This window comes from Elgaria multicarinata, chromosome 1, assembly GCF_023053635.1.
Source record: "Elgaria multicarinata webbii isolate HBS135686 ecotype San Diego chromosome 1, rElgMul1.1.pri, whole genome shotgun sequence".
In the NCBI taxonomy this organism is placed as follows: domain Eukaryota; kingdom Metazoa; phylum Chordata; class Lepidosauria; order Squamata; family Anguidae; genus Elgaria; species Elgaria multicarinata.
This window is the reverse complement of record NC_086171.1, coordinates 122,623,280-122,650,623: the sequence shown is the minus strand read 5'-3', so window position 1 is coordinate 122,650,623 and position 27,344 is coordinate 122,623,280. Positions and strand designations below refer to the sequence as shown.

Genomic DNA, 27,344 nt, shown 5'->3' with positions numbered 1-27,344 from the left:
CAATATTTAATACTGAATTCATTCAGTTAAATGTTCTGGCTTCACATATAATGGCAATGAATTATAGTGTGCTAGTCTTTTTACAGTGTAGCATTACTGTTTTGTTGGGAAGTCATCTAGGCACAGAGTTCAAGTCAACTTGACAAGATAGACTGGAGACAGACAATATTTTTTGGTAGTTGAAGGTAATATTAATATAGGCATAGTTTTGTTCCTTTTGTAACTGCTGTCTCTAATCAAATAGGTGTTGTTGTTGTTTCAAAGTACTACAAAGGACATATGAAGCTGTCAATGATCCTGTTTGAATGTAATGGTGTCCGGCAGCAAATCGTGGGTTAATTAACGCACAAATTGCAGGGACATGAGCCATACCTGAGCCACTTCCTATTTACATTAACAGTGGCTTGTTCTTGGGTTAATTTGGGGTTGCTTCACCCATGATCAACCCCATGTACCTCTGTTTGGACACCATAGAAATAATCCTTAAATGTGCTGTTGCACTGTAATGGACATTTGGACATTTTTCTCACTAATGCAGCATTCAAGGGTTATTAATACAAACAAGAAACTGCTCACACATGCCTTAGGTACGGCACACATTCCCGCAATTCATGAGTTAATTAACCTACAATTTGCTGCTGGTCGCTGCCATTACATCCAAACAGAACTGATGACAGGTTGAATGTACACACTGTGAGCAACAATGCTCTGCCACCTTCAGCGCTGAAAATATTACCTGTCTCCATCCAGAGGCAGTTTTCTAGTGTACTGGTTGGGAAAGAAGCTAATCTTTTTACCTACTGTCACACTGAGAATTTCCCTGATTGACTGAAAGGTGTATGCAACTGATAAGTATTCATAATGAGCTTAACTCGCAGGTGTTTGGGACCTTGTGTGTTAACCGGACTCTATCTTTCTACTGAAATAATAAACATGCATTCATGTTGTATTTGTTTATAGTGCACACGCATCTTTCCATCAAGATTAGCTTCTATTGTGGGGATATTATATTTGACAAGCATTATATTGTTGCCAGGGAAATATAATACTTTCATTAGAAAGTCTATTTATTGCTACTGGGATTTCTGCATATAATTTGTTTGCCCAAGTGCCACAACCACCTGTTGAAGTTTAGTTGCAATTGGCACAATTAACCTCATCCTCAGTGCCTCTATTATTTTCTGATTTTTTAAAAAGCTTATTTTTATGCTTAATAGGTTTTGCTCTTCCTCACTGTCCATCTCCATGTAGCATTGATTATCTAGCATTTTTCTTAAAGTAATGAGTACTAGCAGCGAGTCACTTCTTCATGAGTGGTTTTGTCCAGTTTTGTGTATTCCTAATTTTTGTGAGGCTGTATTCTCCTCTGTTGCATTGTAATGGACATTTGGACATCTTTCTCACTAAGCAGAGATAAATGGCCAGAACACCATCGACTTTGCACAAGCAGGATATTATGCTTTTGGTGTTGAAAGCCACTTTCAGGCTTATTGTGTAAAGTCTAAAATGTATTTGGGGTCATGCTTTGTCTGTGCATAAAGTCCATTCATAAATTAACCATTTTTCTGTGGGGGAAACGTTACCTCCTTTTGTCAAGTAACCAGTTCCATCAAAGCTTTAAAAGGCTGTTTGAAAATGTTTGACACATGTAAAGGGTTCTCTGGTATCTAAATTATCTTGGCCTCTTCAACCATTGTGAATGTAAAAGGGGATTGAAGTTATTAGGCATGAGTGCATTCCACTCCATTCTCTTGCTGTGTCAGAATGACTGATTAAGTATGGGAGGCCAGCGGGGAGGAGCCATGTAGCATATGTTAAGTGTTTAATTATATGTTTGTTTAGTTGATGGTAACAGGCTGTATTTTATTGCATGCCAGTCTTTTGAAAACCTTTCTGTGGATTCTGGAGGATCACTGCATGAAAGGGATGATGATCAAGGGACAGGTAAGCATTCTTACACGTACAGAGATTTTGTATCATGTTATTATTTTAGATTTGAAATGATCAAGGCTAATAAAATATTAAAATAGCTGTAAATACTACGTTTGAGCTAATCATAATATATTAAAAGAGGAAATTACTGGAATTTCAAAGTTGTCAGTTTAGGATTGAATTAAGTATCGCTGAAATCACAAAACATGTGTACAATAGTGGTAGAATGAACTTCAGCTGTTCAAACAGATTTTGTTGCCTATTAGGTCGTTATGGAAGTTTTATTATGGCTGTATCATTTGCTAAGATATAGTTCTATGACCCTTTAATTTGTTCTTAAAGCCCTGTCAGTTCTGTTTATTGTCAACCAGCATTAAAGAGAATCTCAAGATCAGAGCTGCTTTAGTCTTCACAGTTGGCCGATACTGGCTTTGCTGTTGCTGTGTGGTCATGTCTAAAATTCACTTTTTCGCATTTGACACTTTATTTTCAGGTCATCTTAGAGCTGAAGAAATTGATAATGTTCTCCGAAGAAATGATAATGGAATTGAATCGGCTCTATCCTATGCTAAAGCGTGGTCAAAATATACGAAGGACATAGTTGCATGGGTAGAGAAAAAGCTTAACTTGGGTGAGTGGTTCTTTCTGGCACCTAATGAGCTTTGTCATGATGGAATTAAATCTCTTGTCAGGGTTGTGCTACAGACTGTCAGTAATGTGATTTCTAAATTAGAAGCTGTTCACTGAAATGAATGGAACCATAGCCTGTTTCCTGTGACTGAAAGATTGCAGTAAAATAGCGTCCATCTTACTAAATGAAGATTACAGATAAGTTTGTATTTGCTGTCACTGCTTTCACTAACTATGTGAAACTGGTCTTTCCCTACAGAAATGGAGTGTGCTAAAAGCCTGGCAAAAATAGCAGAAACGACTAAGGCTATTGTTGGACCCCAGGTGAGTGTTCAGTTAACGGAAATGCAGTAAAAACATTATGCACAGACTTTATTTTTGTTAATGCTAAAAATCTTATTGAATCTTGCCTCGCTGCTATTTTCTCAAGTAGAATTAGATTAAATTCCTTTGCATTTTCTTTGATTCTGGAGAATATTTTGATATGTGAACATGACAAAGTGTAGGCAATCTTGTTTGAAATAGCAACAGTTTTATGTTCTATAATTGAGTTGAATTTGCAAGTACAATTCTGTCTCTTTTTAAAAAAAAACTAAGCATGTTTTTAATAGAAAGAAGGATGGTTAAAGTATTTAACATTACAATGTTATGGCATGGATCTTTTTTAGAATACCACTTCATTTAAATCAGCGGTGGGTAGAATTTTGATATAGATGGATAATGCACTAATCTAGAAACTTACTGGTTTTCTTGTCTTCCATTTTAGGATTACATGCCATTCCAGTCAATATTCATAAATGCATTTCAAAACGACATAGAGAACAGTCAGCTTTGGCAACAAACAGCATCAGCTCTACAAACAAATAAATTTGTTCAGGTAAAGAAAAATGTATAGAAGTGTTTTTAGATGCATAGCTTGCAGGCATATTTTAGCCATTTTCTTTTCCTTCCACAAACACTCTTTGGATTTCTCTTCTTTAGCCTCTCCTTGGAAGAAAAAGTGAATTGGATAAACAAAGGAAGGAGATCAAGGACCTCTGGCAACGAGAACAAAAGAAAATGGTTGGTGTCTGTGCATATTATATATCTTGTATAACGATCAAGAATTCTAAAGAGCCTTTAAAACTTGCCTACAGAGTATTCATTATGGATATGTTCAACATGAAAAAGTTTACATGTTTATAACAAAATCCTACATACCCATTCTCTTTTCCTTTCATGGCATAAAGATCACATTGTCTTATCCTTCCCATACATCATGGGTCCCCAACATTTTTGGACCTGTGGCCCCATTTGGGAATTTGAGAAACTGTGGTGGGTGCCTCCACAAAATGGCTTCCGTGGTGGATGTGGCTAGTCACATAATGGCTGCTGAGGGGGGCGCAGTAGTTAAAGGTGAGCTAAAGAGGAGGGAATTAGCGATGCTAGAAGCTGGGAGGGAGGGGAGAATAGCAAGGCAAAGGGGTAGGAGAAAAAGAGAGCAAAGCTAGAGACTAGTAAAGCAGAGAAATAGCGAGGAAAAGGGTTAGAGGGAGAGAAATAGCAAAGCTAGAGGCTGGGAGTAGGGGGAGAGAGCAAAAAGGAAAGGTCAGTGTGGGCAGAAGAAGATTGGACAGGGCTGGAAAGCAGCTCTTTCCTTCTCTGCTTGCCTGCCACCAGCAGATCCGCAGCAGGTGAAGGAACACAAAGGAGAACTTGGCACCCTAATGTTTTTCAAGGTTTGTATTAAAAACTATTTTTTTGAAGTAGGCAGGGAGTAGAGAGCTTTGTGGGCACTGTTGGAAGTCTCTGTGGATGTCATGGTACCCGCGGGTGTCGCATTGGTGACCCCTGCCATATATCATTAATAACATTTTTTTAAAAAAAGTTTAGAGTTAGAGAAGTATGATAATATTAAATATTAGTTTGTGCTACAACATGGAAATGCTAATATAAAGATATATTCTTTTGGAATGAATAGCAAGAACTGGAATCTGCTGTAAAAAAAGCAAAGCTATTATATATTCAGCGGCAAGATGAATATGAAAAAGCAAAATCATCAGCTGTTCGTGCTGAGGAGGAGCATCTGACCTCCAATGGAGGTACTATTAAAGATGCCAGCAAACTAGAGAAGAAACGAAAACTGGAAGAGGAGGCTCTCCAAAAAGTAAGAAAACCTCTTTATATAAGTCAGCAGAGAGAGACATTCTTACGCTAGTTCTTGTAAAGATTTGCTATGTAGGTAATATTTGCTGATCGTTGTTATCTGAGTCGTATGCTTTACGAAGTCCTTTTATTAAGGGCTACTTAAGATATGATGCTTTTTTTTCAGAGGGGGATGACTTAATAGAAACTATTTCTGCCATCACTCATCTTCTACATATTTAATTTTTGTAGGTTGAAGAAGCCAATGAACATTTCAAAGCCAGCATGGCTGAAGTTGAAGAAAAAAGAAATGATCTAGAAAATTTCAAAAGTGATATTTTAACACAGCTCCGGGAACTAGTTTATCAGTGTGACCTCACGCTTAAAGCTGTAAGAATGCTTCATCACTCTTTAACTATTAAGGTTGGAATACCATAGCATTGTGATGACTATTTGGTATATTTCTCTATGAAGGCTTACTGTCAAAACTTCAAGTACATTGAATAAGACAATTATATTGGGTTGTATCCAATCTTAGTTTAACTTAAGTTTCATTCATTTCAATAGGTCTACCCTAAATAGGATTAACATTGGATGCAACCCTCTGACAAACTTCCAAATCATTGTATAATAGATCATAAACAATCAATAGAATTGTGCACTCCTTCCTCTCTTACTTAATTCTTTCTCCTTTTTTTATTTTAGCGCTAATTATAGTTTGACATAGCATTTGAATTGGCAAACTGGGATTAGTGTATGTTCTCGAAACCAATATTAGAAAGCCTCTTTAAACCATGGTTTCAGATTCTGGTTTGGAAGGTAAGCCCTAGCTATAGGTTGCCAATTGAGATGCCATGGCAAAGGGATGGTTTATGCTAAACAGGAAATGTAAAGGGAAGCTTTGCAGGGACAGGGTGTCAGAATACAAAGTCAATGGCTTGTTCATCCTCTACTCTAGTATTTGGAGAACTGTCTGGTGCATATCTGATTGTTTTATCAGCCACTGGCCCAGTTTAGAGGTAATGGGAAACCATGGTTTCCTATAATGGGAATAAACTGCAACAAGCATTGTCCTTCACTCTCCTTGTCTGCACCTGTTTGGACAATCTAGAGTTCTCTGTGACACTGTACTTGGAATTGTGTGGTTGCAGGGGAGAACAAGCCAAGACCAAGCCATTCTTTGAGATCATGGCTGGCTCTCAAACCAACATTTAAACCAGACATAATAACAGGTAGTTTAAAATTAGAATTCCTATCGCCTCCTGGTATGCGAAAGAGGATGGTGTGCACAAGTCTGAAAGTTAAAGCAGCTTGTACACTTAATGGGAAATCATGGTTTCCTTTATGTATGACTTAGGCTACTGAATGCTTGAATAGCACTCCATTAAAAAGAACGATAATATCTTATGGGACACTATGGGTTTTTTGCTATTCCTCTAATCGAAGTAGCAAAAATAGCCAACTCTTCTTACTTAAGATTTCTGGACATGCAAATTGAGTTAACTTGTAGGAGATGAGAATGATTTGTTTTCTGAACAGAGTTTCATTCGTACTTCTTTGGATCTAAGCCAATGCCAACACTGGCAGAATTCACAATTCCTCCATTTCCACAAAAGAGGCTATATAAAGATAATATATATATTTCATCTATATGCTTTCTCAAATAATAGAAGTATGTTTTTTTAAAAATTATTCAAATAGGAATGGGTATATGTCATTAAAAGTTGAGCAACTTATGACAGACGAAAGCTGTAAATGTGATTGGTAGCATGCAGTTTAGTTTGGGTTTGAATACCTGCCTAGATCAGTTATGAACTATATTTTGTAAGTATTTAGAGATGCAGGCAGGGGATATTTAAAACATATATTCTTTAAATACCTTAACTATCTTCCACACAGGCAACAGTTAACCTGTTCCAGATGCAGCATGCCCAAGTTGTGTCTCTACCAGTTAACTGTCAATCCCTCTGTGAGAGTGCCAAGCTGTATGATCCAGGACAGAAGTTCTCTGAATTTGTGAAGAAATTGCCAAAAGATGATGTTCCCATTGAATCTGGCTCCTTTGAAATGCAGAGCTCCCAGGTTGGAGGGTGAGAACTCAGATATGATCTTTGCTTATTTGACAGTAAATGTGAACAAAATGCCAGAGGAATGTAGATAGTCGAAAAGAAAAGAAAAAGAACTTGTCATTTTAATAAGTTAAGCATTGTTGAACTACTGGTGGGATGCCCAATAAATGGTGGGAAATGAATGGAAATGGGGCCGAAAGACAGGTGAGCTTGCATAACAAAGAGCAGAGTTCAGAATTTTGTGTATCTAATGAAAATGCGGACACATTATCTCAACTGCCACTCAAGTTGGATCTCCAGTCAGTAGCTTACCACTGTTCCTATGCCTGTTGCTGAACAATCTTCTCCATGTCTTATGCCTAGAAATCATTATGCTGATATGTTAGGTTTTATGTATACAGGTGCTATATAAACAACACAGGTAGGCCTGAAGCCAAATATGCACTTCTCCTGTCTGTTCTTCTCTCCTAGTTTTTCACTCCCTGCCTCAAATGCCTTCCTCTTTCTCATGGAGAAGTACTCCTAGTTTTCCTAGGCCCTTGTTTGTCTGCTCTTTTCCTAAGATTTTCTGCCTGCCCTGATCAGGGCTGCTTAGCCAATCACGACCAGAGGCTCTTCTGTGACAGGCAGGCAAAGTAAGCTAGTAACTGCCAGATGGCCTTCTGGTGGGTGTAGTACCAAAGTCTTCAACACTGCAATCACCACAAATTCTTTAATGGATTAAAATCACTCTCTCAAATAGCAAATTTTAGTTGAGGGACAGGATTGAAGCCAAAGCAGAGTCTCTCTCTCTCTCTCTCTCTCTCTCTCTCTCTCTCTCTCTCTCTCTCTCTCTCACACACACACACACACACACACACACACACACTCACACACACTCACACTGAATTATCAGCATATAACCCTCAAGGTTGAAAAAGTACAAATATATATTTAAAAAAATTAAAGGGACAAAAACAAAGACAGTCCAATGAGGACTGAGCATGGTCAGTAGTCATGTAATATTGAGTGTTGGTTGGAAAAGAAATGGAAAATTGAGATGGGTGAGTGGAAGGTCTTCATTTATCCCCTTAAATCTTACATTATCCTGGAGGAGAGTGTTGCTGATTGGCTGGAACACAGAACCACAAGCTTTCCTTTTAGGTGGTTGGAATACCATTTGTATAGCTAGGTGCCCTTTGCTCAGGGCACATTCAGGTATGGATAATAGTTGCCCTGTTCGCTATCACTCCTGACCTAAGCATATTGGTCAACAGTAATTGTATTTTTTATGCTGCTGTTCTCCTCATTCCCAGTATCAGTGGAGTAAGACTGCATTGCGCATGAGCAGCTTTGTCAGCAATGAAATTTTGATTATACCAGGATGAAATACATAACAGTCGCTTGTTGGGTATTGCCAGGTATTGTACTCATGCAAATACGTTATACTTCAGTGTTGGCAAATTTATGTAGGAGATGAGGTCAATGTAGAGGTTTCCAAAATCATTTTCTGTTCATTAATGCTTAACTAGCACAATAGTTTGATATAAGTGGTAACTGAAGCAAAATATTGTAGTGTGGAGTGTTTATGTTCAGGATACTCTATTCCATGCTCCATTTCTCCCAGCTTTCCAGCTCCTCACTCTAACCATTAATCAACATTCTATGACCAATGAGTGTGATCAGTCCTCATTGGCTCTTTTTCTGGTACCCACAGAATTGAGATCACTATTAGTATATAATGAAAGCAGAAGTTCATTTTTTCTTGAGAAAGGAAGATGCAGGCTTTCATGTTTTGCAAGACTTCTCTAGAATGAGAAGAAAATTTCAGGCAGATAATGATGAACATCCTGACACTCACTCTCTCTCTGTCTCTCTCTGTGTGTGTGTACACATTATTTTCTATCCAACATTTCCCAGATTTTGCTGAGGTATTACCATGTGTTGATAATCCTGTGCTACCATGTGTTAATACATCCTGATATATTCAAATTACTGCAGTTTACTGTTGAGTAGCTTTGGCAACAAGATTATAATCCTTTCACAAGTTTCAACATTGGATTTGTTGTCATAATCAAGGAATAGAACAAACACTGAAATCTAGGGGAAAGTGGGGAGCAGGGGCAGTGAATTACTGACAGCTTTGAATCCTTTCTTTTCTCATGTTTGTTAACCATATGAATAAATATCCTGAAAACAAGTTAAGGTGGCACAGATTAGTGTAGCACACTTTGCAATTATGACACAGAGCTACATAGCGACCCAAAAGTAAATAAGGCAATGTCAAACACTCTGGGGTCAATGGTTATGGGGAAATGCCTTTGATAAAATGACAGAACACTTAAGACTGTAACAACATTATTGTACCATGATTCAACAGTTACATCTATTATTTATTTATTTATTTATTACATTTCTATACCGCCCAATAGCCAGAGCTCTCTTGGCGGTTCACAAAAATTAAAAACATTCAAAGTATAAGTATAAGGTTTTATCAGATATAAATGACTTGATCTGCAAACTGTATTTACCTAATGTATTTAATTATGGCATTTATTTCCCACCTTTCCACTAATAATAATGCTCAGATGTCTAACAACATTAAAATTAAGATGAAATATGCAATTATAATTAAACAAATGCAAATCAACGAAGCACATAAATGAACAAAGAAATAAACAGCACCCACCCATTAAAACAAGTCATTTTAAAATCCAAAGCCTGTCTGAATAAAAATGCCTTTGCCAGGAGAAGGGCAACAAAGATGGAGCTAGCCTGGCCTGCCTTGGTAGGGAGCTCTATTGCCTGAGAGCAACCAATGAGAAGAAAGCTCTCTCTCACATTCCCACCAAATGTAGCTCTGATGGTGGTGGAACAAAAGAAGAATCTATCCTGAGAATCTCAAAACCATGCAAGCTCATAATGGAAGAATTTAGTTTCTAGTTGTAGTTTTTCAAATAGCCTTGTCCCAAGTTATAAGTTCAGTTTATTTAAACATGTTTTTCAAACAGTTCCAGTTTCATTAACACTTGATGAGCTCTTCCACTGCTAAACCTCTGTAATATATTCATGAATAGACTGAAAGTATGTTACCTGTTTTCAGGATGTTGTATTATTTTAATCTAATGTTAAGATACAAATGTCATATTTGAGATCACGTTTGATAACCAAAATATACATGTATCATGAAGAATTGGAATATCTTGTACTTCAAACACTGATTTAATCAACCTGTAACAATAAATTGCTATGCTCATGGTTAAATGCTGTAAGCTTAAAAAACTTACGTTCAAGAATAAAATATTGGAGGAAAAATTGTCCCCCCCCATTGCAAAGAATCTTCATGTCCAAAACTAATAAATATTTTCTGCTCTTGTTCTTTGATGTAATGCAGTGTTTGTGGTTTTTTTTTTACCAATGTTGTTGTAATTGCCTTAATATTCGGAGACAAAACAAAAAGCAGCAACAACCGTACAGCCTTCAGTATTCATATTGATGCATCACCACCATGTTCTCTGATGCATCTGACTTTGTAGTCTGGATCTTAATAAATTATGACTAATGGCCTTGTCCTACATTGCTTACTTAGAACTAAATCACTGACTTCAGTGTGCCTTACTAGTGTCTTTATATTTATGATTACCGTGTCTTGAAGGGAATGTAGGTTGTGTTTTCATTTTTGCGAGTACATTGCGAGTTCCAAAGGATTGCTTTTTCCCCTCTGCAGGGTTTTCAGTAAAAGAGCAAACAATATCCGTACATCACAAGGAAACAATATCCATGCATCACAAGGAAACCTATCTCAGTGTTCAGGAGATTTTCCTACTCAGTCACTAGAAGACATTGCAAGTCCAAACTGTCATCGCTCTCAAAAGATTGGAGAAAAAAGATCTTCAAGCAGCATAGATATCTCTGGTAAGAAACTTAAAATCAAAATCTGCATGGTTAAGTAGTTATCTTTAACCATACACTACAGTAACCTCTTGCCAACACTCAGATATATCATAATGGATAAAGGCTCATAATTTAATTTAATTTTAGACGTTGCCATTTGACAATTTAATGCTTTTTAGTTTTAACAATCGCTATGTCAGCAAACCAGATACAAGTATGACTAGAAGCTGAATACCTTCGTTCTAATGTCATCAAATGAGGCAAAAAGTCAAGCAGTAAATGTAGAAAACGTTGAGAGGTTCATATTTTAATAATAGAATATTTTGTTTATATTTGGGTTCTTTCATGGAGGTTGGGTCTACTGATGGCTATTAGACATGATGGCTACATTTGGAGCCTCCCAGTTCAGAAGAAATTTGCCTCAGACTAGCAGTTTCTGGAAAAGAATATCAAGTCCCCCCCCCCCCCCTTGTGGGATTTCTGGAAGCATCTAGTTGGAAATTGTGTGAAGCTGGATGCTGGACTTGATGGACCTTTGGTCTGATCTAACAGGGCTCTTTTTATGTTCTTAGGCTTCAATTTTTTTATGTGACTTTTTATATGTGTGGTCTGATGGAAGTCTTGGAAAATAAAAGGGAGCACAAGCTGGCACAAAGGAGATGCAAGCAAATAATAAGAGATGCAAAAAAACATTTTGAAGAGCACATCACTAATAATATCAAGTGCAACAATAAAGAATTGTTTAAATATATCAGAAGCAGGGAAGCAGTTGGACTGTTGGATGCCAATGGAGTTAAGGGAGTACTAAAGGAGGACAGGAAAATTGCAGAGAAGCTGAATGAATTCTTTGCATCGGTGTTCACTGCAGAAGATACAGGACAGATGCCTGTGCCTGAACTGATGTTTTCAGGAAGGGAGTCTGAAGAACTGAGGCAAATAGTGGTGACTAAAGATGAAGTTATCAACCTTATTCACAAACTGAAAGCAAATAAACCACCAGGCCTAGATGGTATCCATCCTAGAGTTCTCAAAGAACTCAAATATGAAAATGTGGACCTCCTCACAAAAATATGCAACATGTCCAGCCTCTGTACCAGAAGACTGGAAGATGGCCAATGTAACAACAGTTTTCAAAAAGGGATCCAGGGGGGTCCAGGAAATTATAGGCCGGTTAGCTTGACATCTGTTCCAAGTAAATTTGTCGAAAGCATTATTAAAGACAAAATTAGTAAGCATATAGAAGGGCAGGTCCTGCTGAAGAAGAATCAACATGGCTTCCGCAAAGGCAAGTCCTGTCTCACTAATCTACTAGAATTCTTTCAGAGTGTCAACAAACATGTAGACAGTAGATATTGTTTACTTGGACTTCCAAAAGGCTTTTGATAAAGTCCCCCACCAGACTCCTGAACAAACTTAGTAGTCATGGAATCAGTAACTGGTTAGAGAACAGAAAACAGAGAGTAGGAAGAAATGGTCAATTCTCCCGATGGAGGGAAGTAAATAGTGGGGTCCCACAGGGATCGGTATTGGGGCCAATTCTTTTCAACTTATTCATAAATGATCTGGAATTAGGAGTGAGCAGTGAGGTGGCCAAGTTTGCTGACAACACCAAATTATTTAAGATTGTTAAAACACAAAGGGATCTCTCCAAGCTGGGAGAGTGGGCATCCAAATGGCAGATGCAGTTCAATGTAAGCAAGTGTAAGATGATGCACGTTGGGGGGGAGAACCCAACTTCAAGTATAACCTAATGGGATCTGAGCTGGCGGTGGCTGAACAAGAAAGATCTTGGGATTTTGGTGGACAGCTCAATGAAAATGTCCACCTAGTGTGTAGCCACTGTAAAGAAGGCAAACTCCACGTTAGGCATTATAAGAAAAGGAATTGAAAATAAAACTGCCAGTATCATACTGCCTTTATACAAATTTATGGTGCGACCACACTTAGAATACTGTATACAGTTCCGGTCACCACACCTAAAAAAGGATATTCTAGAACTGGAAAGGGGGCAACTAAAATGATTAAGGGGCTGGAGCATCTCCCCTATGAGGGAAGGTTACATTAACTGGGATTGTTTTGCTTGGAAAAAAGGAGGCTAAGGGGAGACATGATAGAGGTGTACAAAATTATGCATAGTATGGAGAATGTGGATAGGGAGACATTTTTCTCCCTCTCTCAAAATACTAGAACCCAGGGTCATCCCATGAAGCTGACTGGTGGGAGATCCAGGGCAAATAAGAAGTATTTCTTCACACAGCACATAGTTAAATTATGGAACTCACTACCACAAGATGTAGTGATGGCCACCAATTTGGATGGCTTTAAAAAGGGGTTGGTGCGTGCACCAGTTGCTGTGCCTGCTTACCCTACCCTGTGCCTGTTTGCATTCTCTTCCCCTCCTTATTGTTTTACTATGATTTTATTAGAATGTAAGCCTATGCGGCAGAGTCTTGCTATTTACTGTTTTACTCTGTACAGCACCATGTACATTGATGGTGCTATATAAATAATAATAATAATAATTATAATAATAATAATAACATGGGTGGGAGGGTGCTGTTGCACCATGTCCTGCCTTGTTGGTCCCTGGTCGATGGCTGGTTGGCCCCTGTGTGAACAGAGTGCTGGACTAGCTGGAGCCTTGGTCTGATCCAGCATCAGGGCACTTCTTAGGTTTGTATGTCTTTTGTTTAGACATCAGTTTAGTCATTCCCAAACTGTGTTATTGGGCACACTATTATGCCACAAGAGAACTGCTTCTGTGCTGTGGAAAACAAACCCAACAATGGAAGTCTCCTGTGAGCCAAAGTATCCATAGCTGCATCTCTGAATGATTCACTACTCTGGCCTTGCAGTTCAATTTGCCATGTAGCTGCTTTAGATACAATTCAATTCATTCCAATGAACAGATGCAGCAATATCATCTGCTGCCAGAAAGTCCATTTAGTGGCTCACATAAAGAGAGGGAACATGTTATTACTCTTCTACATTCTCTAATAAACCTCTTTGGATGTTAACAGTGAAGAATGCCTCCAATTTTAATAAAAGGTTGGGGGAAAGTGTCTTAGCTACAAGAAGTGATGGTGGGGAGATGCTTTTTATCTGAAGAGGATCCTGAAGTCATTAAACCCACAATCTTTATTTCTCCTTAAAGCTGTGCGAGGGCCACCGCCTTTCAGATCATGGTCAGTTGGTAATCAAAGTGGAGGAATGTGCAGTGATTCTGAAAGTGCAGGAGGAAGCAGTGAATCACGATCTGTAGACTCTCCATCTGCAAGTCCAGGTATAAAGGACATTCCTCTTTAAACACTAATAATCAGTATCAAGCTTTTGGATTATGCTTGTATTAAATGGAATTGGATAGGTGGACTTTTTAAAAGCTTGAAACATTTTGTCTCTTTGTTTAGGTGACTTTAAAAGAAGGCTTCCCCGAACACCATCTACCGGTACCATGTCATCTGCAGATGATCTTGATGAGAGAGAACCACCCTCACCTTCAGACTGTGGTAATGTACCTTAGAGTTCTAAGCTGAACTCAACATTTGTCATAAGTAGACTTTGCAGTGATAATCATATTAGAATGCGCTCCTTGAATTTTGTTTAGATGAGACAGGAGGACAGATGAGATAACTGGAATGTTTGCCTTGTTGGATCAAAGAAGTAGATTATGTTAAGCTTAGAGAATACATTTCAGTAGGGGCTGGAACTTTCTTCTGCAATTTAGAAAAATTGAAGCTTAGCTGATCAGGCATAATGCTAATGCATCTGCTAAACACCTGTTTGATAACAGGGTAAAAAGAAGTAAGCAGCTTCCCTTCTGGCTTGGGTAATGTGTTGGCAGAAGACTTCAAAGCCTACAATGATGTTTAAGCATGTAGAAATGCATGACTTAACTAAAGATTAACTTTTCCAAAAGCAGGAGTACAAAATTGTGAGCGATTCCAAAGAATTATTAAATGATACAGTTGTTCCACAATCCTTCTAAGGTTGCATTCTTCCACATGCTTGCTCAGGATTATGGTCTCATGTCCAGGCCTTTCTCCAGAGCATGTGAGTGGAGACTTGCAAGATACTTTTGGAGATAGGGCTGTGTGCATGCATGCGGACGTGTATGTGTACATACCTAGTTTTTTAAGCCTCTCTTAAAATATTGAAATAGTGTCGGACTGGTGCTGTTTAGCAGGAGAGTACACAGGGAAAAAAATGCTTTGGAACTCACTTAGGTCCTTCAGGTGTTGGTGGGTGTGCATGGGGGGGGGGCAGGGGGAGCACTTTGCTTCAGTCCACTTCAAGCAACTTCAGGCAAGACGTACTTTGCTTTGGGCCAAGGCAAAGTCCTTGCTTTGGTTTTCTTAAGCTTTATATGTCACTTAATTGAATTATATGAGAGCTGCTGCTGTCAAAGTGAAAGCTTCTCATAGCTGTGCAAAAGGAAAATAGGTTAGGAAGGGATGAGCAAGCCCCAAGGCTCACTGCAGATCTTTCTCAGCACACTAAGTTTAGTGTGATTTATTGGAATGTTTGAACTTGGACACAGTGTCAGAAAAAAGTTATAGGCTACTGTTTTCCTGACATGCTTGCTTTCTCTGTGCAGTGAGCATTTTGCATTCTGAAACATTATGTTAACCTAATGTTAGTCTGTTGCAGCAAAAACAACAGAGTCCCCTTCGTCCAATGCTTAATGTGTAATTCTGAGCTACGGGTATATAGACACACAGTGCATGTGTTTGCAGGAGAAGGCAAGGGTTGTTTCCTTCTCCACCACCACCACCACGCCCACAAACACACACCATATACTTGCAGCTCAGGATAACACCTTTGCATCTAATGAAGCAGACTCGAATCTACACAAACGTTTATCTCATGATAGCCTTTAAGCTGTGTGGAAACCAGCTCAGATAATCTTTTTGAACAGGTGATTTGGATATTAACATATGAACAAAAATTGTAGGTGGCTTGATTTGACTTGGCAACCTATGATTTGTTATTATAACAGAGATCTCAATGACATTTTATGGAACATATAATCATATGTCTCAGTGCATGAAAAAACTTATTTTACTGTTACAACATTTTTTCATAGTACATTAAAGAACTAATAGCAAAATTTTGTGTTCCAAGGTTTAAACGATCTAGCATCCGAAATTGCCAGCTCACCTGGACCTTTTCGAAACACTCTTCTGTCTAAGGCAGCACAAACACATAAACTGCGGAAGCTGAGGGCTCCATCTAAATGCAGAGAATGTGATAGTCTGGTAGTATTCCATGGAGCAGAATGTGAAGAGGTAGGAAATACAAGCACCATCTTATTTCCTTATAAAGCCTTGTGGGAGGCTCTGTTACTGCAGTCACATTATATGAAAACTAATTAATAGTATGACTTGCTCTCATTTCCCTGTTGTTTAAAGGGCTCTGTCACTGTGAGGTGCTCTGGAGATGTGATTATATGAACAGTAGAGGTTCGATAGCCTTGCCCTTTCTGAAATTTATTTTCTGTTGTGTCTCTTTTAGTGTTCACTTGCCTGTCACAAGAAATGCTTGGAGACTTTAGCTATTCAGTGCGGGCACAAAAAGCTTCATGGAAGACTTCATCTATTTGGAGTAGAATTCACTCAAGCTGCTAAAAATACCCCGGATGGCATCCCCTTCATCATAAAAAAGTGCACATCTGAAATTGAAAGCAGAGCCCTGAATGTAAAGGTAAAGATGCAGTAACATTATTACAGCCATCTCTAAAAAAATACTACTTGGCTTTGCAATTACTCATGAGTATTTCTTGTGTTTTGCAATTACTTATGACTATTTCTCGTGTTTAAGGGTATATACCGTGTGAATGGAGCCAAATCGAGGGTTGAAAAGCTTTGTCAAGCATTTGAAAATGGAAAGGACTTGGTGGAATTATCTGAACTCTATGCACATGATATAAGTAATGTCCTTAAATTATATCTTCGTCAGGTAAATATGCATAATGCTCTTAACTCTGACTAGCAAATTAGACAGTGTAGTTGAGAAACTTATTGAAGTGATGATTGTATGACACTTAGTGTTGAGGCATTTGGTGGGAGAGTTCATCCTTGCTGTCTTGTTGCTTACACTCAAAGGACAGGTAATACTCCTGAAACATTACACTTTTGGTCTGTGGGCTAAAACGATTGCTACCCTACTACTTTGTGGGCAGCATAGGGATGGGGCCTGGGCTAATACGAAAGGATTAGCCATATTATTATTTGTAATTATTTGATTATCATTTTTATTAATATAAATAGACATCATAATCGGTCCACAACATATCAAATGTTTTAATAAATAAAATATGTTCTGATTTTATCTGTACGCCACCCTGAGATCCCAGTGATAATAGGATGGGATACAAATGTTTTAATAAATAAATATAAAATTCATATCAAAAGCAATGTGCAACATATCAAATGCCTTTAGCCTATAATGACATTATAGGAAAGCATGGTTACATGTTAATTTCTGTTAAAAAAAATATTCCAGTAATCAATAAAAGCACCCCACTTTATTACAAATTTAAGATTCTGCTGTTCACCATTGCTTATGAACTCACTAATTTTCAATAATTGTGCCAAATGCCATACCTTATTTATGCACAGAATTGTCACTATTGGGAGAAACTGAAAAATGAACAATGGTTAAGCTTGAAGCAATTTACAATTCTGTGTTTACTTGCAACTGAAAAGTTCAATGCACTTCAATGGGAAAGCACCCTCTAGTGGGCATTTTATAGCGCACTTTGCCTGCACAAAGCAGGAAATTCTGACAAATCCCGACATATTGTTGGATTATTTTTTATTGCTAAAACCGGGAAATGGAGCAGGAGACGCACAGGAGGCTCATAGCGTCATCAAAATGACCCGCAAACTTCTGAGTGGCCAGTCACAAGTGTACTATAGATCATTCATTTAAAGAAGCCCTATAAAAAGCATTATTGCTGAAATAACTGGATTTTCATAATTTTATTTTTACTTGTGTTGAATTCCCCACTATATGCCAAAAATAACTTTAGAACTGGCAGTGTTCTGTTTTGTTCTGTTCCGTTTCATTGTTTGATAATACTTTAATAAATGGTTCATCCTTGAAACTGTTGCTGCCTTGTTACACTTAACTAAAGGATGGGGGAGGGCCAGGTAATACTCCTAAACTGATTTAGATTTTTGGTCTATGGGCCAAAAAGATCACTCCCCTATTACCTTGCAGTGGGGCATGGAAGTGGATCCTGGGCTAATGCTGGTGGTTCCAGTGTACCAGTCTCAGAGTTGCAATATAGCTTGCATCAATGCTTGATTTCAAATTAGCTTCACTTTCAAAATCTGAGTTGTATTTTAACAAGATTGTTAGCAAGGATTGTTAACAGGGACTGGCCAACGTGATCATTTTACGCTAGTACTTTTCCATGTGTACTGGTTTCCAGTCCATTTCCAGGCCCACTTTAAAGTACTGGTATTAGCATTCAAAGTCCAAATTGCTCCTCCCCTATATACCTGCCTGGACCATATGATCATCTTCAGCCATCCTTCTCTGGGAGCCCCCCCCTCCCAAAGGAAGTGAGTGGGTGTCTACAATACTAGCCCAGTATTGTAGACACTGATTGGCAGCAGTGGCTTTCCAGGGTTTCCAGCAGGAGTTTTCCCAGCCTTACCTGGAGATACTGCCGGGGATCAAACCGGGGACCTTGTGCATCTATCACTGCGCTACAATGTCTCCCCTGTAGGTTGGAGAAGGTTGTTCTTTTCAGTCCTGTGCCATTTTTGGCCATGTCTTTAGAAACTAAGAGCCATCTGAGAATGCAGAAATGCTGGTGGGTAAGAACATAAAAACATCAGATGCTGATGCTGGCTCAGACCAAGGGTCCATCTAGTTCAGCACTCTGTTCATTCAGTAGAGGGAATTTCCTGTTGTGGCACCCCGATTGTGGAATCAGCTTCCCAGGGAGGCTCATCTGATGCCTACATTGTGCTCTTTTTGGCACCAGATGAAGACCTTATTTTCCCAGGTGTATTAGTCTCTCAGTTTCTGTTGTTTTAAATTTGTTACTTTATTTTAAATATTTGCACTGCTGCTAGGTTTTATTTTGGTTCTTATGTTTATTTTATACTGTAGAAATCAGGGGCTTTATAGAGGAAACCAGATTGAATCCAGGATCTGTACTTTTAAACTTTTATATTTTACCATGTTGTATTCTATGGCTTTAATTGTTGTGAACTGCCCAGAGAGCTTCAGTTATTAGGCAATATGGAAATGTAATAAACAAACAAACATAGAGCTTCTTTTCAATGAAAACGTAAAACATACCAGTGAGCATAGCTGGAAATACATTATTGCTAAAGCTAAGCAGGCAATCTGGACCTGACCATTTATTTGGATGAGAGGTCCCATGTCGAAGCAGGATATGCAAGTGCATTACTTAAAAACAAAATAAATGAAAATCTAGAATGCCTGTTTAAATATAGGCACTTCTATTTCCTGTTTTGCTACCAATTTAGCAGAGATTTGTTTAGGTCTGTGCAGAAAGAATGCTGATTCTTGTGTGTCTGGTGTCAGACAGAGGCTTGTAACCTGTAATTAAGATCTTTCTGGCCACTATGAGAAATATTGTCTTAAATTGCATTTGCTGGGTCACAGCTAACCATTAAAATAAGGCAACACATCTGACTGGCTCTGGATTTTGGAGAGATTTAACATAACTGAATTGCTGAGGCAGAGTGACTTCCACCACCCAAGAAGCATACTTAAGGAAATGTTACTTGTGGGGCAAGTTGTTGTAGGTTAAAAAGCACTTGCTGTTTGTTTACTGAAGCTGTTCTTTGAGAAGTTGTATAGGTAAGAAATAACACCTAACTTGCTAAAGGCCAAGCGGGTGTGATGTATGCGCGTACTCAGTATACTGTCTGATGGTAGCATTTTATATTCTTGAAAAATCCACGAGGGTCATCTTTGATGTACTGTCTTAAATTAAGTAGGAAGCATACTGAAAATATGTTATAGGGACAGAGAAATTAATAGCTTAGGAACATATACCCTATTTGTGAGTTAGTGGCAGGTGTGCAGAATTCACTTCAGAATTCTGGGGGTTTATAGAGGAAACCAGATTGAATGCACAATTAAACAAGTTTGTTTGTGTCTCTTAAGAAATTGCATGGTATTTGACAATGATTTGGGTTAGACTGTTTAACCAGAATTCAAATTTGAAAGTAGTAATCATTTTCAACTCTTCTGTCACTAGTCTGCATTTACATGTAGTAGCACGGGGCTAGTCTGAGTCCTGAATTGATCTTTAAATGCTTTTTTGTACAGCTGCCAGAACCCTTTTATAGTACAAAGGGCCTTTTAAAATACAACTAAAATTCCTACACAGTACTTTGGACATTTGGAGAGGGGGCAAATCAAGCCCTCTGTCCAAAACAATTGTAGAACATTAGGACAGCAAGTTTCCTCACAGCACTATTGCAAATGGACAAAACAAGTTCCCTTTTAACAAGCTTCTGTACCTTTCTCACCAACAAAGCTCATAATCTTTTAGCTGTGTTGTTGCAGTTCTAGGAAAGTAGCAAAATTAAACTCTTAGGTTTTTCTTATATGAAAAAAATGACAATGAATGTTTTTACACACTCGGAGCTTTATTTTTATTTTATGTATATTTCATTTTTATACTACCCTTCAAGGAGGTGAGGGCAACATTGCGCATTCTCACAACAAGGCTGCTGGGTAGGCACTAAGAAGGTCACTCAGTCAGCTGTGTTCGAAGCTGAGCATGGGTTTCTCTGCTCAGTCTAAACTCTAACTACTTTTGAGGCTCACAGTTCTCTTGCTCTGTGATTTAACTAATTAATGATTAACTATCCTTTCATTTGAAAATCAAATGAAACTCTTAAGGTGTTTTTTAACAAGATATTCAAAGACCAAATTTGGCATTGTAAAAAAACTACTACTAATATCAAAACCTTTAGCGGTCTTGTTTCTGTACTGTTTTATATAGTGCAGTTTTAAGAATCCACAACAACCGGGGGTTCTTACTTTACCAATAAATGCTATGTGGTTTGCTTGCAGTGTGCTAATTATGCAGAGGTTGGATTAGATCAGTAAGAATAAGGCTCAGAAGCCTTCCAGAAACAAAAGGAACTAGATTAGATAGCAGCAGGTGATAGGAAGGAAATAAGTTGAATTTAGCTAAAATTGCAGACTTAAATATCTGGTGTTCTTTCCTCAGCTCCCTGAACCTTTGATTTTGTTTCGGCTTTATAATGAATTCATTGGGCTTGCAAAAGAGAGCCAAAATATTAATGAGGAAATGGATATGAAAAAAATGAGCCCCAGATCAAAAAAAAGGCAATCAGTATGTATTGAACTGAATAGGATCATTCTTAAAATCAAAGATCTCCTGAAACTGCTGCCTGCACCGAACTATAACACACTCCAGTTTCTTTTAGGACATCTACACAGGTAAGGAAACTTCAAGTCAACTTACACATACATTCAAAAAATACGTTTTATACATTTATTTATTAACAATAAATATTTGTGCATTTCTTACAGTGAGCAGTATTTCTGTTCTTTTCCTAGCTGGTGGTGTGAATCCACTGACTTAATTCGATCTCTTCTCATTTTCAGCATATTAATTTTAAAATTAATGTGGAAATTTGATTTGTGTTGGTTTGTAGTTAATAATACCATTTTTGTTGACAGTAATATTTGAGACACTCAAAACTTCTCTGGATTTGCTGTTCTTTTATATAGGGTTTCCGAACAATCTGATGAAAATAAGATGTCTGCGAGCAACCTTGGCATTATATTTGGTCCAACTCTGATCAGACCACGTCAGACAGATGCTACACTTTCTCTCTCTTCACTTGTGGACTATCCATATCAGGCACGGGTGGTGGAGCTCCTCATTACATACTATGAGAAAATCTTTGACATTTCACTGCAGCCTCTATCGGCTGCATCACGGTCAGAAGACAATGCTCCTTCTGCTAAAAATATTTTATCAGCGGAAGACAGAGAACCCTGTCAGCAAAGAAAAACACCACCCTGTGGTGTGAAGGAAGTTGCTGTAAAAGAAGTGAGTGCTTGGTGTGGAACAATAACTTTTATTAATAGCATTGTATTTGCACTATTTTATTCAGATTTTTTAACCTCAAGTTTCATTTCTAATCTTTCTGCTATTGACAGAGCATCCAGCTAGTCCAAAATGAGAGGAAAGATTCAGAAATAGGTGTGTTGCTTGACGAACCAGATGGTAGCAAAGACACCTACAGAAATTCTGATGCACTTGTGACAGGTTAGTGTTTGTGGTTTTGGTACATTACAATAGGTAGGTGTACAAATGAAGCAGAACTCTGATTCAGATGTTCATTACATATCGCACTGTGTTAATGGGACAAATATTGATGCTTCCTATGGAAACTACAGAGCAGTATTAAAATGCGTCCAGCCTGAAATGACCATTGTACTAGAGTTTCCCATTGAGGTCTAACTGCTTACATTGTTTGCTACTTTCCTATTCTTTCCTAGAATGTAACTGTGAACGTGGAATTAAACAGAATCTTGGAAGGAGAAATTCTCCTGCTGCAATTCTGGAAAACCACAGTACACCTACAAAAGAAACAGGTCAGTTTTCTTAATTACAACAGTTTTATAAAGTCAATCCTGCTAGTCTACTAGTTTCTGTATGTTCAGATACAACCTAGAAGTCAATACCTGGTGTAAGTTCTCCATGAAAAATATTCTCAGTTGCTTATAGGCTCAGAACTGTCACAAATTATAATTTTTAATCAGAAAGAACATCCCTGCATTTAAAATAGTTATGAAACCTTTAAAAGATGCTTTTTGGGTTATTAACTCATTGCAAGAGTCAGTAACTCCTGTAGTTCAGTGAAGCAATGCTTTGTGATTGACATATCTCAAGTGACTTAAACTTATAGCTATTTTTGTTCTGTATACATATAGCTAATAATTAGCTACCCTTTTGAGAACTGTGCAATTCAAAAGCATATATAGGCCTATACCAAGAGAAAATTGTCAAATGACCCACTTGCATTATATTGGATATCTCTAAAATAATGTAAATAATCCTGTGCACATATATGACTTGTTGGTCACTTTTTCTTTAAGAGAATGGATGTGGAGAGGGGCAAGAGAATGTCAGAGCAGTTGCTTCAAGCAATACTTATTTTTACAGCCTGGCCAGATTTATTTATATTACTTCTTAGCCTTTTTCTATGGCTAGATCTATTCCAAGCAGGATATAACTTTGAAAGTGGTTTGAAAATGGTATATGGAATGTGTCATGGGCCCCAACAGTTGTCAGTACCGCTATAAAGCAGTAGTGTAGGTCTTGTCTATGTCTGTAAAAAGCTTCCTTTCCCAGAAGAGCCATCTGATTCTTCCCAGGCTGATTTATCATAGTTATTGGGTTTTATTCATTGAATAATTGGTATCTAGAATTGTTTAGATTACAGCCTCCCCCATATAGCAGCATAGTGCTAAACTGGAAATAAGGGTACAAGTCCAAAGCTAGCACAGAGATTGGGTGCTACAGTCACTTATCTGAACATTTCTGCATGTGTTGATTCTGCAGGCCTGCCTTTGGACTAATGATAATCAGCATGGTGAAGAATAGTTTCTCAGTGGGCCTTCAGCTGTTTGATGCTTTAAAAACCAGTATGTCCAGCAGTTAAAACAACAAAACATAATTCTCAACACAATAGTTTAAGAATGATAGCCTTCAGCTTCCTTCCGGATGGAGCACAACCATTTGTTTTAATGACACGTTGTATGACAAAGTATCAGGTTGTGCTATGGTGTATAAAGGGCTTCTTTTTTCTGTTTCTTTCTGTTTTTTGTCTCATTTTCCTCCAACACTATTTTCTGCAATACATTGGTAACTTGCCGCTGCACCCGTCTGAGGAGCATTTTTTGCACATGGTCAGGAACAGTCCTATTCAAGAGAGAGATGCATTTGATTTTCATTATGCCAAAATCAGACAGTGAGCTCCCAAATGATATTAATACTTTTCGCATCTAATGACAATGCACTTGAGAATGATTGTGATGTGGACCCTGCTGAAAGGTGAAGTTAAATTCCCTTTTAATCCATGTGCTGCTCCAGTTGCCTTAAACGAATATGATCTTAGAGCAGTTATCGGTGCTTTTGTTGAGATATGCAAGCCTGCCTGCCCTCTTGGAGATATGGCCCCCTAAAACATACTTTGCTTCCTTTAGCTGCTGTCTAGAGATTGGCTTGGTTTCTAGCTGATTTTATTCAAAGCTGATGTTTTCTGATGTCAAACTGTCAGTCAAAACCAATCTGTTTCCTTCCTAGGCAACACTGTGGCTTCAGTTTTGGTTCAAGACAATGAGCAATCTCTCCCTCAAATTGAAGATGGTGTTAAAGTTAGTCAATTATTAAGACCAAATCGTCAAATAGCCAAAGTTCAGTTACGCTCTCAAAGGACAAAGCCAGTTGTTCGTCCTGTGAGTTTACCTCTTGGCCAAATGCTTCCTCCCTGTGTTTTGAATGAAAGAAACTCCCGAAGTGCAGGTCGAAATCCAGAAAAGCTTGGGAAAAGTCCTGTTATTGAAGAAGTTTCTGAGACTCAATCACTACCAGCGGTTAATCCTGGCTGCAGGCTTTCTTGTTATGATCCACAGATTCTGAAAAAAACTTGGGACAAGCAGTATAAACAGTATGATATGACTGCAAGGACAGCAATGATTGTGACTAATATACCCCAAGAAAATCGGACACAAGAGTCTGTCAACACATGTGCCTTACCTACATCTAGCGGTCTTGTTAACAATTCAGTAAATGCCATACTTCCCAATAAGCCATATACAGTACCTGTCAGGGCTGCAAGGACAACAGTAGAAGGGCATTCCCCAGACTCTAATCCTCTTGCTGCTTTCAGAACACCGAGAACGTTGCAACCACCACCAGGGACATTTTATAAACCGCCACCCAACAGTAAGGCCAAACCAAATGATGACGGTTCTGCACCCAAACCCTGTGCACCAGTAATCAAAGATGAGATTCCAAAGCTAGTGGCAAACCCTGGGCTTGCCCAATGCTCCCTGGGATCCTCTAGCCAGCATGTAAAACAACAAAAAGCCAGCTCTGAAACCCTTTCCCCAACGGACTTGAAACCCACTTACCAGAGATTAAGGCCAAAGCGGATGCAAGAACTGGAACACAGGGAAGCTCACTTTGTATAGGGCAGTGGAACTTTTCTGGAACTGTTACAGAACTTTTCAAGGGGGACTACTTTTGTAGAGACTTTCACATTTGTGCCATATTGGAATTATTTTTATATATACCTGTACAGACTTTTTAAACTATGGGATATAAAAAAAAAAAAGCTGTGAAGAATAATGAAGTTAAGTTTTGTTCTGTTTTAATTCATTAGATTTTTCTCAAGAGTATTTAAAAGCATTCCAAATATAGAACCAGCTAATAGGAGGTCAAAAAACCCTATAAACCTAATTCCATTTATGGAATTGTACTCTTGCTTGTGGAAGCCAACTTATGTTTGGGTGGAGCAATGAAAGGAGCTGCTTATTCAGAATAAATGATTTACTAAGACTGCAGGTTATGAAATACAGCTACTTAATTTAAGAATAAACCAAAGCTTGAAGCATGCTCTAAGTGTGTGTATTCAGTTTTTCCCTACTTTGTGCAATGAAATACTCCTGAATAGATTGAGCACTGGACAACATGGCCTTTGTATATTGTGTGTGACAGGTATACAATACATTTTATTTCTGTCCATTTTTTTTTACAATTTATGTTGTCACTTGAGTTACTTGTACAGAAAAGATGCTTTATTGCGCTTTACTACAAAAATATTTAAAAAGCTTTCTCATCCAGTTATCAAGTGGTTTAAATGCACAAAAGCTAGCTGATTCAGTTGCCTTTCAGTAAAAAAAGGATAACTTGTGGAAGTGGTACAGCCATTCCTAATTACTAATAAGCTAGCATTTCCCCATTGCTGAGGTTAGCTCCTTTTATTGCTTGGTGTAGATGAAGAACATAGATCTGAGGCATGCTGAAATAGGTAAAAATAATCCAAAAGTCAGCATTTAGTAAGGGCATCAAGTGATTTTTCACTTTATATGAAATTGCTTTTATATGTACACTGTTTGCTTTAAAAACGTACATTAATATGTTAACATTTCACTGACTCCATGTATTCTACAAAGCCCTTCATCTTATTCAATATAGAACTGCTTATACATTAATATAATATATTGTATATTAATACATTTGTTTCTTGAAAATTATTCTGTATAGAAGGATTTGTTTTCATTGAACATTAAAATGGTATTAATATTATGAGGAATTTTTAAAAGGAGAACAGAAAATAATGGGAAAGTGTTCCTTTAAATCTGCTTTTACTGGTCATTTCAAAATAGGAATGGGAAATGTCAGTACCATATCAAGTGGGTATAAAATCTATCTTATCCCATAGGATTCATGAATATTCATACTGCCTAAACTTTCTATTCTGCGTTAATGTTTGCAGAAAATCTACTTGCAGACATTATAGCAGACAGAGGGTCACTTTATATTGCAAAGACTGCAACATCATCAGAATTGGAAATAGTTTGGCTGAAGAGGGCTGAAGGTTTTTTGACACGTTGAAAAATAGTCTCCTACCAGAGGGGAGAAACTCTTAACATTACAGCTTGGTTATGCTTGTGGCCATTGCCGCAGTTGTGTGGTGAAACAGGCTGCCGCTGCCACTGCTAACGCGTCATATGAATTATAAGAGGTATTACATAGTGTAACTTACTTTATTGTAAATTGAGTGTACTGGCAAGTAAAAAGCCAGTACACTCAAGAGTGACGTGACCTTAGGAGAGTGTGCATAGTGGCCCTGTAAAGCCCTAATCTGATAATCATTGCTTGAGAGCTAGACAGAAAGTTAGTAGCCCAATGGAATTGGTCTACCAGTCTCCATTTATATTTAGTTATTGAGGATAATTCTACCCCACCCTTTGCAAAATACTTCAGTTAAATGCCTACATTAAAATGCAACAGACACAACAATAAAAAAGTAAAAAACAGCAGGGTTTTTTTTAAAAAAAAAACAATAGACAAATCCAGCAAAAACTGAAAGAAAATAACAGATAAATGGCAAATAGCTCAGACTTCTATGCTATTACAAGGCATATGCGAACAGGACAGACTTCACCAGATATCTAAAAGATGGCAATAATGGTGCCAAGCAAACATATCTGGGAAAGAAGTTCCATAGTTTAGATGTCACTACAGGAACACATGCCTATACTTTGATGGTGGCAGCACCTAGACAAGAGCCTCTCAGGAATTTTTTAATTGATGGGCACTTCAGGTGGGAAAAGACAGTCCTTTAGATACCCAGGCTGTTTAGCTGTTTTCAAAATCAAAGAAAGGGCTTGGAATTGAGCCAGAAGTTAACCTGCTAGTTTAATATTGGTGTAGCATATGTGTGGCAATTAGCTCCATTGAACAATTTGGCTATCACATGCAGCACAAGTGGATACTTCTAAGACACTTTCCAAAAGCAGCCCCCATTTACTGCACATCAACAAAGGCCATAGCTAGACCTAAGGTTTATCCCTGGATCGTCCAGGGGTCAAACCTGTTCATCTAGGTGACACACAGGGGATCCAGTGCTCAGGCAGGGGCGAACCCTGGATGATCCCAGGATAAAC

General features: G+C 38.1%; 1 protein-coding gene across 3 annotated transcripts in view; it reads left to right on the top strand.

Annotated features, from left to right (window-relative positions):
* ARHGAP29 (Rho GTPase activating protein 29) overlaps positions 1-25,986 on the top strand; it is a 73,958-nt gene extending 47,972 nt beyond the window's left edge. For all 3 annotated transcript variants that reach the window (XM_063135996.1, XM_063136005.1, XM_063136014.1), the window contains exons 6-24: positions 1,878-1,944; positions 2,426-2,563; positions 2,822-2,886; positions 3,329-3,439; positions 3,544-3,624; positions 4,523-4,708; positions 4,939-5,076; positions 6,586-6,776; positions 10,462-10,649; positions 13,783-13,911; positions 14,036-14,134; positions 15,750-15,913; positions 16,140-16,328; positions 16,446-16,583; positions 20,860-21,092; positions 21,387-21,711; positions 21,822-21,930; positions 22,164-22,259; positions 23,974-25,986. In XM_063135996.1, the coding sequence (XP_062992066.1) occupies positions 1,878-1,944; positions 2,426-2,563; positions 2,822-2,886; positions 3,329-3,439; positions 3,544-3,624; positions 4,523-4,708; positions 4,939-5,076; positions 6,586-6,776; positions 10,462-10,649; positions 13,783-13,911; positions 14,036-14,134; positions 15,750-15,913; positions 16,140-16,328; positions 16,446-16,583; positions 20,860-21,092; positions 21,387-21,711; positions 21,822-21,930; positions 22,164-22,259; positions 23,974-24,863 (3,537 nt within the window). In that variant the 3' untranslated portion in view covers positions 24,864-25,986. The remainder of the gene's footprint in view (positions 1-1,877; positions 1,945-2,425; positions 2,564-2,821; positions 2,887-3,328; positions 3,440-3,543; positions 3,625-4,522; positions 4,709-4,938; positions 5,077-6,585; positions 6,777-10,461; positions 10,650-13,782; positions 13,912-14,035; positions 14,135-15,749; positions 15,914-16,139; positions 16,329-16,445; positions 16,584-20,859; positions 21,093-21,386; positions 21,712-21,821; positions 21,931-22,163; positions 22,260-23,973) is intronic.
* The last annotated feature ends 1,358 nt before the right edge of the window (positions 25,987-27,344 follow it).